This window comes from Phascolarctos cinereus, unplaced genomic scaffold (genome assembly GCF_003287225.1).
Source record: "Phascolarctos cinereus isolate Bilbo 61053 unplaced genomic scaffold, phaCin_HiC Scaffold_4;HRSCAF=312, whole genome shotgun sequence".
In the NCBI taxonomy this organism is placed as follows: Eukaryota; Metazoa; Chordata; class Mammalia; order Diprotodontia; family Phascolarctidae; genus Phascolarctos; species Phascolarctos cinereus.
The window spans coordinates 508,341,405-508,355,434 of record NW_027555847.1 but is presented as its reverse complement, the minus strand read 5'-3'; the positions used below and the strand labels follow the sequence as shown (position 1 = coordinate 508,355,434).

The 14,030-nt window shown below is 40.7% G+C and overlaps 1 protein-coding gene across 1 annotated transcript in view; it reads left to right on the top strand.

Annotated features, from left to right (window-relative positions):
* The window catches only part of MYOM1 (myomesin 1), a 172,269-nt gene extending 159,139 nt beyond the window's left edge, over nucleotides 1-13,130 (top strand). The window contains 5 exon segments of the mRNA XM_078153487.1: nucleotides 3,276-3,439; nucleotides 6,656-6,692; nucleotides 6,949-6,971; nucleotides 9,626-9,681; nucleotides 12,285-13,130. Of these exon segments, the coding sequence (XP_078009613.1) occupies nucleotides 3,276-3,439; nucleotides 6,656-6,692; nucleotides 6,949-6,971; nucleotides 9,626-9,681; nucleotides 12,285-12,578 (574 nt within the window). The 3' untranslated portion in view covers nucleotides 12,579-13,130.
* Nucleotides 13,131-14,030: the final 900 nt, after the last annotated feature.

Here is a 14,030-nt window from a genome sequence, read left to right as displayed (position 1 = left end):
TCCAGCCTTTGCTGTTGCTTGAACACCCTGAAAGGGAATCCACTGAATCCCACGGCAGCTCAATGCCTTAGAGGGCACTTTTAATTGTTAAGAAGTTCTTCTTTGCATTAAACCAAAATTTGCTTCTTTGAAATGTCCACACACTCTTCCTTGTTCTGATCTATGGAGCCAAGCAGAACAAATTTAATCCCATGTGAAAGAACTTCCTAGCTTCTTCTCCAGGCTGAACATGCCCAGGTCCTTCCCTTGATCCTCAAAGGGCATGATTTCAATGCACTATATTATTTTCATTGCCTTCTGCTGGATATTCTCCACCTTAAAGAATGTCCTTCCTAAAATGTGCCACCCAGTGATGAATGGGCACCATACTATGGTTTGGCCAGGAATAAACAGCTATCAACTCATCTTGGACACCATGCTTGTCTTCATGCAGCCTAAGATTGTATTAGCTCCCTGGGCTGCCACATCACACTACTTAATCATTAATCTTTTAATTCACTAAAAACCCATTTTTTTTTCAGATACGCTGCTGCCTGTCATGCCTGCCCCATCTTGTTCTTATGAAATGCTTTTTTACCATTTACCTCTATTAAATTTCACCTTATTAGATTTGACTCAATGTTGTAGCCCATCAAGACGCTTTTGAACACTGACTCTGTCAGGATGTTAGCTTCTCTTTTAGCTTTGTGTACTCTGAAAACTTGTTAAGGGTGCCAGCTATCTATCTATCTATCTATCCCTTTATACAAATCATTAATCATTGACAAATATGGTAAACAGCACAGGCCAAGCACAGATTCCTGAGGTACTCTACTAAAGACCTCCTCCCAAGGTGTTAGAGAACAATGAATTACTATTTGATCTGGAAAGAAAGAAAAAAGAAATGAAAGAAGAAAGAAAGGAAGGATCAGAAAGGAAGGCAGGATGGAAGGAAGGAGAAGGAAGGATGGAAGGGAAGGAGGGAGGGAAGGAGAAAAGGGAGGAAGGAAAAGAAAGAAAGGAAGAGAGAGAAAAAAAGAAAGGGGGGAAGAAAGAAGAAAGGATGAAATTGTTTGTGAAGCACCGTATGCCTGGGGCATCGCACTAAAGGCCACTGAAACAATTGCATAGCCACTTAACATCTAGCCCACATCTCTCTGTCTTTTCCACCAAAGGAGCATGAGAAATCCTGTTAAATGCTGAACTTTTTTTTGTTGTGGCTATTTTGCTAGTAAATCTCAAGCACTTAAATGATTCTATCTAGTTGTTCAAATAAAAAATTTTTCCATTTATTTCTGGATCCTGTTAGGAATTCCAAAGTCAAAGGGCTGACTTCAGTGCTGTCATAAGCCATGACATTATTTTAAAACCATCAGGAAAGTTAAAGTGATTATTATAGGAAATCAAGGAAAACCTATTCTCCTAGGGGGCTAATATTGGAAGTCCTGAGTATATTGTTAGGTCAGTCAATGAACAAGCATTTATTAAGTGCTTACTATGTACCAGGCACTTTGTTAAGTGCTTGGGATTCTTAAAAACGGCAAAAACAGTCCTTGCCCTCAAGGTGCTCACAGCTTAACAGAGGAGACACGCAAGCAATTATGTATAAACAAGATATATGCTAGGTAAATTGAAGGTGATTTTGCACCTCCTCCCTAATTATGTAATCAAAAGAATCCATGGATCATCTCCTGAAATAGATCCCAAATTGAAAATGCCAAGAAATATTGCAGCCAAATAATAGAATTATCAGGTCAAGGAGAAAATCCTGCAAGCAGCCAGAAAGAAACAGTTCAAATATAGTGGAACTAAAGTCAGGATTATACAGGACTTTGAGACTTCTACATATCTCACATAATTAGATATAAAGTCTCCTTTTATTTCTCCTCTTTTCTTCATTGGTGTATCTTCCCCCTACCCCCATTTCTTTCATCTTTTAAGATCACCCAAATATAACAAAAATCACTCCTAGCTCCTCCAATTTCCTTTACTCCCTCTAGGATCTAGCTGATATTACCTCCATCCCACCCCTTTAGAATGAAAATACTTAGGAAGTCTTTACTGATTACTTGCTTGTATTTACTTTTTTGTTTCTCTTTACTCCAACATTTGCATTTCAAAATTTCTATGTAGCTCTGTACTGCTTCCTCCTATTCTTCCATTTTGGTAGCTTTCTTCCCTGTTGTAATGTTCAAAAGGCTTGCACAAACACATATTTATCCAAAGAAACAATATTTCTATACTTGCAGATCCCAGATGAGGGATTATGATTCTTGCTACATTCTCATTGTTACAGATAGATAAATACCAGTAGCTGTTCATGCTGGCCTTGCCCTTGAGATTGATTATTCTATTGAGCACATTGTGTCCTAGTACAGAAGAATCTTCCTTCATTTCTGAGACAACTCTGATTCTAGTTCTTGCTCCCACCTACTCTGCTTCCCTAGTCTCCCGTGTATCTGATTATTTGGCAACACCATTTACAGATGGATTTCTCATAGAGATGAACCCATGCCCTTTGCCAGCTTGCAAAGTGTAATCTACCCACGAAGCAACCATTTTGTCCCTAGGATGAAATATAAACTAACCTATAGTTTGGTCTTTTAGCCTTAGTGATTCCTTCTAAGTCTGCAACTAAAAATTATGATTGATGGGCAGCTTGGTGTTGCAATGGATAGAGTGCCAGGTCTGGAGTCAGGAAGACTCATCTTCCTGAGTTCAAATCCTGCTTCAGACACTTGTTAGCTATGTGACCTGGAGTAAGTCACTTAACCCTGTTTGCCTCAGTTGCCTCTTCTGTAAAATGAGCTGAGAAGGAAATGGTGAACCACTCCAGTATGTTTGCCATGAAAATCCCTAAATGGGGTCATGAAGAGTTGGACACAACTGAAAATGACTGAATGGCAAAAATAATGATAATTAATATCACAACACATAGTGGGGACTAGGGAGAGTACAGAGTAGGTCTAATTGAAATAGTTGCTTTTCTTTCTGACCTCCAGACTACTATTTGGGGTGACATGTTAGGTCAGAGGTTTGCATGGGGTGACATACCCTAAAACACAGTCCCATACCTTCTTGTCAAGTTCTTTCCCTGACTGATCATTCATTGTAGAGCCTTATTTCAACAGCCGGAAATATTCACTGAAACACAGGAAAAATTGCTGCAAGGCCAACAGCCCTTTGAAAGTCTTTTAGTGCTTTTATGTTGGCCTCTTCTTAGCAAGAAGAGTTCAAGAGAAGAAGAACTCCTAACCCAAAGAAAGCACTAATGATGTTTCCTTTGTTTCCCAAAGCGGAACTGCTATTAGGTATAGCGACAGAGTTAAGACCGGTGTCACTGGAGAGCAGATTTGGTTACAAATCAATGAGCCTACTCCAAATGACAAAGGAAAATATGTAATGGAACTCTTTGATGGCAAAACTAACCATGAGAGGAAACTGGATCTTTCTGGACAAGGTAAGGAATGTACTGGGGGAGGTGGGGAAGCATTAGACTTGAAACCTTGAGACCTGGGTTCAAGACTCATCTCTGGTGCTGATCAATCGTGTGATCCAAGCCAAGTCATCTAACTACTCCAAATCTCAATTTCCTCATTTGCAAAATGGAGGTAATAATTCTTCCCTTACCTACCTCACAGGGTGGGTTGCAAGAAAAAGTAATTTGTAAACCTTAAAGTAGGTGTAAAATACTCTTACTAATCTTGCTGGGTGGTTGTGATAAACATCATCTTCTATCATCATCATCATTATTATTTCTCCAAAATCCTTTCCATCTTGAGTCATTCCCATCTACCTCCCTTTATGTTTCAGGGTCAGCAATTAAAAACACTAAATTCTCCTCCACTTTAGAGAATCATAAATTTAGATCTGGAAGAAATCTCAAAGGTCATTAAGTCCAACCCCCTCCCTTTGCAGATGAGAAACTGAATTACTTGCCTAGGGTCACTCAGCTAAGTATTTCAGGTAGGACTTAATAACTAAATGAAGGAGTTTTGCCTAAAAATAATAATACTGGCACACATTTATACAGCACATTATAAATTGCCTGACAATTATTATGTCATCTGATCCTCACAATAATCTTGGAAGGTAGGTGCTATCATTACCCCCAATTTATAGATGAGGAAACAGAGGCAGACAGGTTAAATGACTTGCCCTGGGTTAGACAGCTAAGTAGGTTTCTGAGGCTAGATTTGAACTCAGGTCTTCCTGACTCCAACTCTGGTACTCTATCCACTGTGCCACACAGCTGTCTTCAAAATGGTCTTGTTTGTATCTATATTATTCCAGTAATTATTATTTATATCTATATTATTCCAGACTAAACTGTTAAAAATTATTGATGCTGGATTAAAAAAAAACTTTTAAAAATATAATCCCATGTTCATAATGACTGCTAATTACTTCTATTTCTGAAAAAAAGTCATCCACACATCTGTGATGCTTGTTATCTGTATGACCTTAGACAAGACACAACTTCCCTGGGCCTTAGTTTCCTCATGTATAAAATGGAGGAGTTGGACTATAGGGCCTTTGAGAACCTTTTCATCTCTAGATCTATGACTCCATAAATACACATTATGACTCCAGCCCATTCATTCAGCTCCAATGATTCAGTTTCCCCTATAAACACTGTATACTCTAAAATGCAATGATTCTAATATCACAGAAGATCTTAAAGAATAAGAAGGGAGAAGTCAAGCCTACCCAGAAGGTAGCATTAATGACACTTGGCCTAGTGAGAGAACACTTGTCTGCATCAGAAGACTCTCAGTGTCGGTCATGTTACTAGGCTGGTGATCCTGGGCAAGTTAGGTCTCCTTCCTTTTGAAATTCTGTCCCTTCATCTGTAAAATGAAGGGGAACAGGAAAGGTTGGTAAATGAGATTCTCTCTAAGCAAACTTCCAGGTTCATGCTTCTGTGAGTACCTGATACCTGGCAACTGCCACTGTTTGTTGCATTTATTAGAAAGTGTTGGTAGCTCCAGAAAAAATGAGGCAGCTTTAGTACCTTCAACTGCCAAGCACTGGCTATAACATTGAAAGAGTTGCCAAAAAGGGCTTGGCAGAAAGAGTATGGTGGGAAGAGATCAGCTCAGTCTCACCAGTTTTCAAGATACAAGTAGACAATCAAAGAATACTCCAATCCATGTGGCAGCAGATAAAGGCCTCAGTGTTAGGTGATCAGGGCCACCTCCATCTCAGACAAACTGGGCATGCCCAGAGAAGCCTGGGTTCCTGTTTCACAGGTAAATACACAGGTAACACCATTTGTTGGGCAGTAGAACACAGGAGAGCTCCTAACACTAACAGGTATTCTAGCAGATTCACTTTTGATTCAGTCAGACAGGAAGACAGCTTCGAAGAGGTTAAATAAGCTTACTTTATTCTAGTCTGGTCTTCTAAAAGGGTTGCTGATAATGGGCGCACCAACTCCTACAGCATTCCCTAATGACAGTACTCACAGAGGCGGGGGAGAATAGGAGTATAACTCCTTCAAGATCCCCTAAGCCTTGATGAGGGCTGATCAAGGCAGGTATGTGCATTCTTCTATGCCTTATCCAAATCCCCAAAATGGGTTTCCCACTCACTGACCAGTGCCCACTTGCTTTATAGGGCAACAGACAAAGAAGGCATCTTGCCGACATTAAGCTCACAGGTTAACTTTAGCAATATTGTCGCGACTTAGTACAGTGCAGGTGTCCATTATGTCATCCCTGTATCTCACCACGCAAGTGTGGTGGAGATGCTTTCAACCATAATTTGTGGGAAATATTATCTAAGATCCGGGAGATATTATCTAAAAAGGAATAACAAAATCCTTCTTATGCAGACTAAAATTTGCCTTCCTTACAGTTACACTCAGAACTAACCTCCTCTGTTCCAGCCTCCCTACCTCCAGTCCTCCTCAAGGTCCCAGTCCCCTGGGAAATATTGGTTCAAGCCAAGCATACGTGGAAATTAATCAAATGTGCTTTTCTGTCACAGGCCAGCACATGGAAACTATACATAAAGGAGACTGGATGAATGTGGGTTCTAAGATAGTTCATTATGGGGATCCAAACTTTTGTTGGTTTTTTAGAAACTCTTATAGGTTGGGATACCAGGGTTTGGGGGGTTTTTGTGTAAGTTTTTGTTGTTTTTAGAGACTTGGGTCTCTCTGTCTCTCTCAAGCTAGAAGTACAAGGGCTACTCACAGACCAGTCACATTCTGATTGGCTCAGGAGTTTTGACCTGCTCAGTTTCCTACTAGACTCTGCCCGCCAGAAGTCAGATTTATTGTAAACATCCATCTGGCATAGCCCCCTGCAGCTCAGAATTCTTGAGCTCAAGATTCTCCAGCCTCAGCCTCCCTAGACAACAACGAGCACCACTGCTGAACCTCACACCCAACTTTTACACTGGCTGCCTTTAACAGACTAGTTACTGCTTTTCTCTTCACCTGGCACATGTCTGTCTCCCTACACAAAAGACCTGAAAATTTAACATTTCCTATTTGCCACCTGAGGAGCAAAAGCTTTTTTTTTTCCATTTTAAAGTAAATTCAAGTTTTAGGGCTGACAAAGACACAGTCCTAGGCAAAGCATAGGTAAAGGTAACTTTTATAATGGAACTCTGTGGGTCGTGATTTTCCATGAGAAAACACTATCATTTTTTTTTCTTCTGTTGGCAGCCTACGATGAAGCTTTTGCTGAATTCCAGAGGTTAAAGTAAGTCCTTGTCCTTGCAAGTATCATTTTAAGTGCCCTAATTGAAATGGGAACACAGTGTACTATTTCTGCTGATCTTCACTTTTTTAAAAAGGGTCTTTTTGCACGTACAAAGTAGGACTTCCAGCTGCTGCATTGCGCAGCAAGGGTTTTCTGAAGCAATTAGAGGCAGGCCCGGCTAGCTACCTTGAATCAATACTAACATGTATTCTTCTTCTTCTTCTTCTTCTTTTTTCTTTTGTTCCTCCAAATCCAGACAAGCTGCTATTGCAGAGAAAAGTAAGTGAACAACTTTCACGTTTGACTGCAGAAAAAGTTTAGAGTTGGAATAACCTTTTACTTCACTGTCGTGTCTGTGAAGAAAGAATGCATAGTCTGAACAGACATTTTGCCCAGACTTATTTGTCTTAAGTACTTGTTACCATCTGTGTGTCACAGACATGCATGGCATGAAGAAAGGACCCAGGTTACTTTAGAGAATTGTTGTACTCTAAGAAGAGATCCTAACCAGAAAGCTAGAGGAATCTCTCTACTGGAAAAGCTAGTAATTTGACGCCAACTTGCAGGCATTTATTAGAAGGGAATTCTAATTTTTTTTAAAAGAGGGGTAAAATCTTGTAAATTCTTCTTCATTAGGCAAATCATAGTAACCTAAATTCCCACAATCCCACCATGGACCACAAGAAGTGTTACCTGGAATTACCTGTAGTTCTTGATTTATCTTTTGATACTGGGATATACCATTTTCTTCTGGTATAGTCTGCTCTTGAGTGGTATGGGCGCTGTATAGGTGTCATCTGCTGTCTCTCATCTGGAGTGACCATTGGGTCACCTCTGCTGTCTTGTAGCTAAAATTTAGGTACTGTGATATTGAGGTTGTTAGCCTCTGGTCTCTCTGCCAGTGGGGTTACCTGCCTCCCATTCAGGGGTCTTCTCCTAGTCCAGGGGTGGGGAACCTATGGCCTTGAGGCCATATGTGGCCCTCTAGATCCTCAAGTACAGCCCTTTGACTGAATCCAAACTTCAGTTTGATTGACAGTTGAGAACCTAGAGGGCCTCTAACATCCTCCAGCTCTTCATGGGCACTCTAGACATTGATTTAGCTAGTAATTTTAACTTTTAAGAGAGCACACCGCTCTGGCAGAAAGGTGGCAGGCAGGCCAAGGACTCCCTCCTCTTGAGGTACTTGTCTCTCCTGTGTTGGATATTGTAAAATTTAGCTGTCTATAAATGCCAAAGGATTACCCAGAAGTCTGGTCATTCTTTCTCTTCCCAAAGGCACATGGTCTCCCCTCCTTCTTTTGGTGTGTACCTTCTGCTCTGTGCTTTCTAAGTCTTAGCACTGGCTCCATTCTTAGGTAGGGGAACTAAAACCACTCCTAGTCCTGTCATCCCTCCAACCTCCCTTTAGCAGAACTGGACTCTGACCTGTTTGCCCAGGGGTTAGCAGGGTCCCTCAATTGTCTCCCAATTTTTAGTCACTGGACAATCAAATTGTCCATGCTTCACAAGGGATTGACCACTATCCCCAAACATTCTAGGTGATGTCTCAGGGCACGTAGACTCTAGAGAGCTATATTTAGTTCTCCTACCAGGAGAGGTGAGAGCTCAGAATCCTCCCTCTATCTAAGCAGGGGCCCTAATCAAAGAAAGGGAAGGGAGAGTTGTGTGGAGGTGGGAGGGGCATTGGAGCATTGGTGCTTTAGAGCAAGAATTAACAAACTACCACCTCCACCCCAACCCCCAGGACAAATCCAGCCTCACCTGGCCAGCTATATTTGGTCCTAGCAAGAGTTTGCCCCCGTTTTAGGGATGTCCAAGCCCCATCTGTAAAGCTATCAACTGTATGCATAAATATGGATTGTTTAGGTGTAAAAAGACATTATCCATTCCAGAAATACTTCACCAATCTAATGACCAAAGTGAAGCTTGGGCTGGGACCTAGTGTTGGCCAATCAATGAGAGCCAGAGTAGTTTGGGTTTAAGGCATGATCCTTAAAAAAGAAATCTAGCCTATAAACCCCAAGATATCTTGCAAGGTTATAAAAATTTATATTCCTTTGAGCAGAGCACCCAAGCACCCTCTGGGCAGAGCAGGAAAGGGTATGATTCCCTATGTGGAAAGAGGGATCTAGAACTAGGTCACAGGACAAAAATGAAGGTACAGTTTGAACAGGACCAAATTGTATTATCTGCAAGTGCCTGTTTATGTTTACAGCCTGACTCAGGGAAAATGAGGGGGAATGTGTGCAAAGTCCAGAAAGCAGTCTATAGAAAATGGAAGGTGCATCTAAATGTAGTGGAGTTGGGGGCTGGGTGAGGCTTGAGTTGGAATCATCTGCCAGGGCCTTGTTAGCCAGCTCCTGGGGAACTATGGACAATGTCTTTAGAGAAGTTTATAAAGAAGTTCAATATGTTGCTAGCCTCCAGGCCTGGCTGATACACATTCCCCTGTATGACTCAACTATTTTTAATCCTGGGAAAGCCCAGAAATTAGTTTCAGATGGCCCTGGAAGGCATTTAAATGAACCCTCTCTGCCATATGAAACTCCAGATGCAAGTTCATTCAGCTCCGGAGTTGTCTGAGCCAGACAGCTCCAGACAAAAGTTCTCTGATATAGGAGAACAGTGTCAAGCCAAGAATGGGTTTCATTTGGGGCAAAATCATCAAAGATGTTTGTGAGAGGTGGAAAATATGTGTGTGTGTGTGTGTGTGTGTGTGTGTGTGTGTTTGTATTAGCAAGCGAAAGTCCAAAACCACCAGCTACATCATTTTTTTGTTACATATATTGGAAATGAGTGGATTTTTAAAAGTAATTTTTAAAAAGAGAGAGGGAAATGAAATCTGAAAATTATTTAATAGACATGATTTTAGCTATAGTATAAGCATTTATAACTTTGCAGATACTTAATAGAAATATGTATGTTTTCAGACCGTGCCCGTGTATTGGGAGGTTTGCCAGATGTGGTCACCATACAGGAAGGCAAGGTATGTCACAGAACACCAGGTACTGTGCTAAGCACTGGGAATTCAAATACAAGCAAAAAATAGACAGTCGCTGTCCTCAAAAAGCTTACTTTCTAACAGGGAAAGACAAGACATGAAAGGGAGTTGAAAACAGGTGGGGGAATGGGGAAAGGTGTGCACAGGGACATGGTATGTACATTGGAAAGTGAGTCAGAAGCTGAGCCAGAAGAAAAATCAATCAATAATCAATAAACATTTATGAAGCATATGCTATGTGCCAGGCTCTGGGTTAAGCACTGAGGACACAAAAAGAGGCAAAAGACAGTACCTGTACCTGTCTTCAAGGACCTTACAATATAATGAGGAGTTTACAGGTTGGCCAACAAAGGCCCTTCCCCAAAATAGAGGCCCTCGGATGAATTCATCAATGGGAGAAGGGGACCCACTTGGAAAAGCTGTGTTCCAAGGTGAGGAGGCCCTGAGGGAAATTCCACAGTCCGACAGCAACTATAGGACACTTTTCAAGTCCTGCCAATTTCTACCTCCTAACCTTTTTTCAGATCCAACTCCTACTATATATCTCCACTGTCACCATTCTACTATAGGTAGCCACTTGTATTAGTACAGTAACCTTGTAAAGGGTCCCCCCCTCCCCCGCACAATCTCCACCTCCAATCCATCCCTCACACCACTGCAAGATGAATCTTCTTTATGTGCATGTCACCCCTCTGTTCAAAAGCATTCAGTGTTTCCTCTCTTTCACCTCTTGGTCCAGACTTGGGATTTCATCAGTTTAGGGAACTCCTTCCACCAGTGCAAAGCCACAACTTTTCATAACATGTGGTCTTAGACTATAGGCTGGACCATTAAAAGTGACTTCCTACATATCACATAGTATGTGTCAGGGGTAGGTCTTGAACCTGAGTTTTTCTGACTCCAGAGCCAGATCTCTATCCACTATTCTGCCTCTATTCAATCATACTGAAGTTGTATTTGAAACTGAGGTGGGCTTACAATAAAGGTAGGATACAATAAAAAGAAAAAAAAGCAGATGCTGGTCTCAAGGAATTCACAGTCTAAGATGGAAAGGCATTGTGTAAACCACTATGCACAAACATGCTATATATATAGGCTAAAGAGTATTATTGGATTATTATTGGAGATAATCAAAATAGAGAAGGCACCAGGATTAAGAGGGAATAGGAAAGCCTTCCTGTACAAGGGAGAATTTTAGCTGGGACTAGAAGAAACAGAGGCAAGCCAGGATGTGGAGATGTTTAGGCTTTTTACAAGTCTATCATCAAACCAAAGAATAGGCATCTTTGACCACATATACTTCTATCGGTGTGTCACTAAAATCAAAATTAGCAAGGCCATTCCTGTTGCTTCTGGAAACTCCCATATCAATAGAAACACCTCAAGGACAATCAAGACAGCACTATGACATGTAATTTATAATAATATAATAATTATTATAATAATGATTTATAATACATAACAATTTATAATAAGGCAAATTAAACATTCTAGTGTGAGGGAGGTTTGATATAGTAGCTAGTCTCTCCATAGGTGGAACAAGATCAAAGGTCTTTTCAGCCCAATCTAATTCAACACAAACCAACAAACATTTATTAAGTGCTGATTGTGTATAATGCACAGCACTGGACACTAGGGATATGAGAAGAAAATGGAAAATAGCCTTTACCCTCAAAGTAGCTCCTTTGTCTTTGATTCAGGACATCGGTAAGAAAAGTGGTGGAATAGAATTTGAAATGTTAGGCATAGTGACATTTTCATCTAAGAGACTGGTCTTTTTGATCCGGTCTTAATTTTCTGAACCCAATTGGGAGATCAGGGCTCTAATCCTGGTTCTGGTACTTAGTACAAATTACTTAACCTCTCTGACCCTCAATTTGCTCATCTGTAAAATGGGGACAAGGGTGGACTAAATGACCTTGAAGGCTTCTATGCACTCAAAATCCTAGGATACAATGTAGCAGCAGACCTGTTTTGATACAGATGGCAAGCAGCAAATGGGAAATGTTCTAATTAGAAACAATTTTGCCAGGACAGCCTTGTGACTTTTACAGATTGAGTAAAGCTTGGGGAAAAGTAGAAAACAAAGGAAAATAAAATTGAAAATAAATTAGATTGTCCAAAGCAGCTGCCTGCCATTCAGAGAATATGATGAAAAAGTACAGAGGGGGTTATGGTGGCAATGAGATTTCACTACTGTGGCAGGATTAGAATTTTACATTACAGCAAATGTGATCGGTTGGCATTTATGAAAGAAAGGGTGATGAGTATGAGTGGAAGTAGCCATTCTTCCTTGTGACATTTGAAGCTAATGGTAACCGTTAGTCTCCAAATCTTCCAAAGTCAGATTTCAGTCCTCAAGAACCTAATTTGTTTAGTGGATTCTTAGGGTGAAAAGTTTAACTCAAAACCAAATCCAGCACTCAGACAAGTACATAGCAGCCAACAGCCACTGGTCCACAATGTCTATTCTTATCTTTCCCATCTGACCATGACAGAGGGCTCAATGGATTTTTCTGGAAATTATTATTTAACTAAGATTATCATCTCTTTCATGCCTTCTCTCCTCCATCAATTGGCTTTTTTAGGCTTTGAATCTTACTTGCAACCTCTGGGGTGATCCCAGTCCCGAGATCTCCTGGCTGAAGAATGAAAAGCTGTTGGCCTCAGATGAGCATTGTATCCTGAAGCTAGAGGCTGGGAAGACAGCCTACTTCACCATTACTGCAGTCCAAACGAATGACTCTGGAAAGTACAGCCTGGTGGTGAAAAACAAATATGGCTCGGAGACAAGTGACTTTACTGTCAGTGTGTTCATCCCTGAGGAAGAGGCAGCAAAAGCTCCCTCTGAGACCTCAAAACAAACTAGGAAGACAAAGTAAACTTTAGACTAAGGAAGAATGGTATATGAGCGAAGATGAGATGGCCCGTGATAGGTGGAATGAAAGTGGTTTGATTCGAAGATAAGAAGCAGTCTTTGTACTGTCCACTGAGTTCTTATGTCAGCGCTGTCCCTACAGGCATAATTGTAAAATCTCCCCTGTGTCCACAAAACCTACTGACAAGGGCCATCCTCACAGTTTTCCTTCACATAATACAATTTCCTAAGCAGATGACCCGGGAAATAAATAGCAAGATATAGTTTTAAGGAAAAAACAAGATGAGCTTGTTGGGAAGAAAAGCCAGGGTCAAAGAGATGCTTTCTAGAGCATTAGAGAATCTGGAGAGAGTCATTAGCCCAGAAGGTGTTAGAGAGTGCCATTAGAACATAGTGTAGCATAGCATGGCTCACTGAGATAAGGTGTTAAGCCAACTGGTGTTTTCAATGTGTGGCCCTAGTAGAGATTTGTAAGTTGTGTCAATACTGTTTTGATGTTGAAACCTCCTCCTCACTGGCAAATAAAGGCTCACGTACCTTTCTTTTTAACCATCAATTTGTTTCCCTGATTCTTGAAATATTCCTTCTTAGTTTTGTTGGCCATGATAGAACTTATCCAACATAATCTCTTTTATAAAAATTCATTCTTCAAGACTTTTAATGATATAGTAACACTCTTCATAATTGTTCTCATGAGGTTTATTATACAACTAAAGGCAGTGTCTTTGAGAAATAACTAATTCCATCATTCGCAGGCAAATGGATGGAGCAGAAATGGCCAATCACCACACAGTCATCCACTTACCACACTGTCAAACTCATTCACTTGATAAGGCATCTATAATAATTGAACCACAATGTAGACAATTAGGTCATTTTGGTCATTTTAGTGGACAAATTGTATCTGCTTTGCAATGATCATCAGATCAGAGAAGGGACATCAGCTGTGTTCCAAACAGTAGAATGACTGGTTAACATCACACTGCACTGCCTGGGAGTCAGAAAACAGAGCTGAGGCCTAGTTCCATTGCTTGTCAATTAGTCTCTGAACTTCAGGGACCTGATGTTATGAAAAATAGCAATAACACCTGTACTTAACAACTTACATGTAAATAGCAGTTTAAGATTTGAAATGTGTTTAACTTACAATGACCCTGTGAAGTAGGTAATGCAAGTGTTGTGTGAATACTGGAAGGAGCTGTGATTTACTCAGCCTAGAGAGCTCCCTCTTTGGAACTGCCTGCCTCAGTGCAGATTTCAACTCCCCTCTGACTTGGTATTTAAATACTAGAAAGTTGCCTGAAGTGCTTAGAGATTAAATCACTTGTTCAGGTTTTCAGATGTAGTAAATTTCAGAGGCTGGATATGGGCTCATGTCATTGATTCCAAGCTCAGGTCCCTGTCTACGACACCATGCTACCCATAAAGCAGGAAGTTGGGTAGCACAGTGGATACA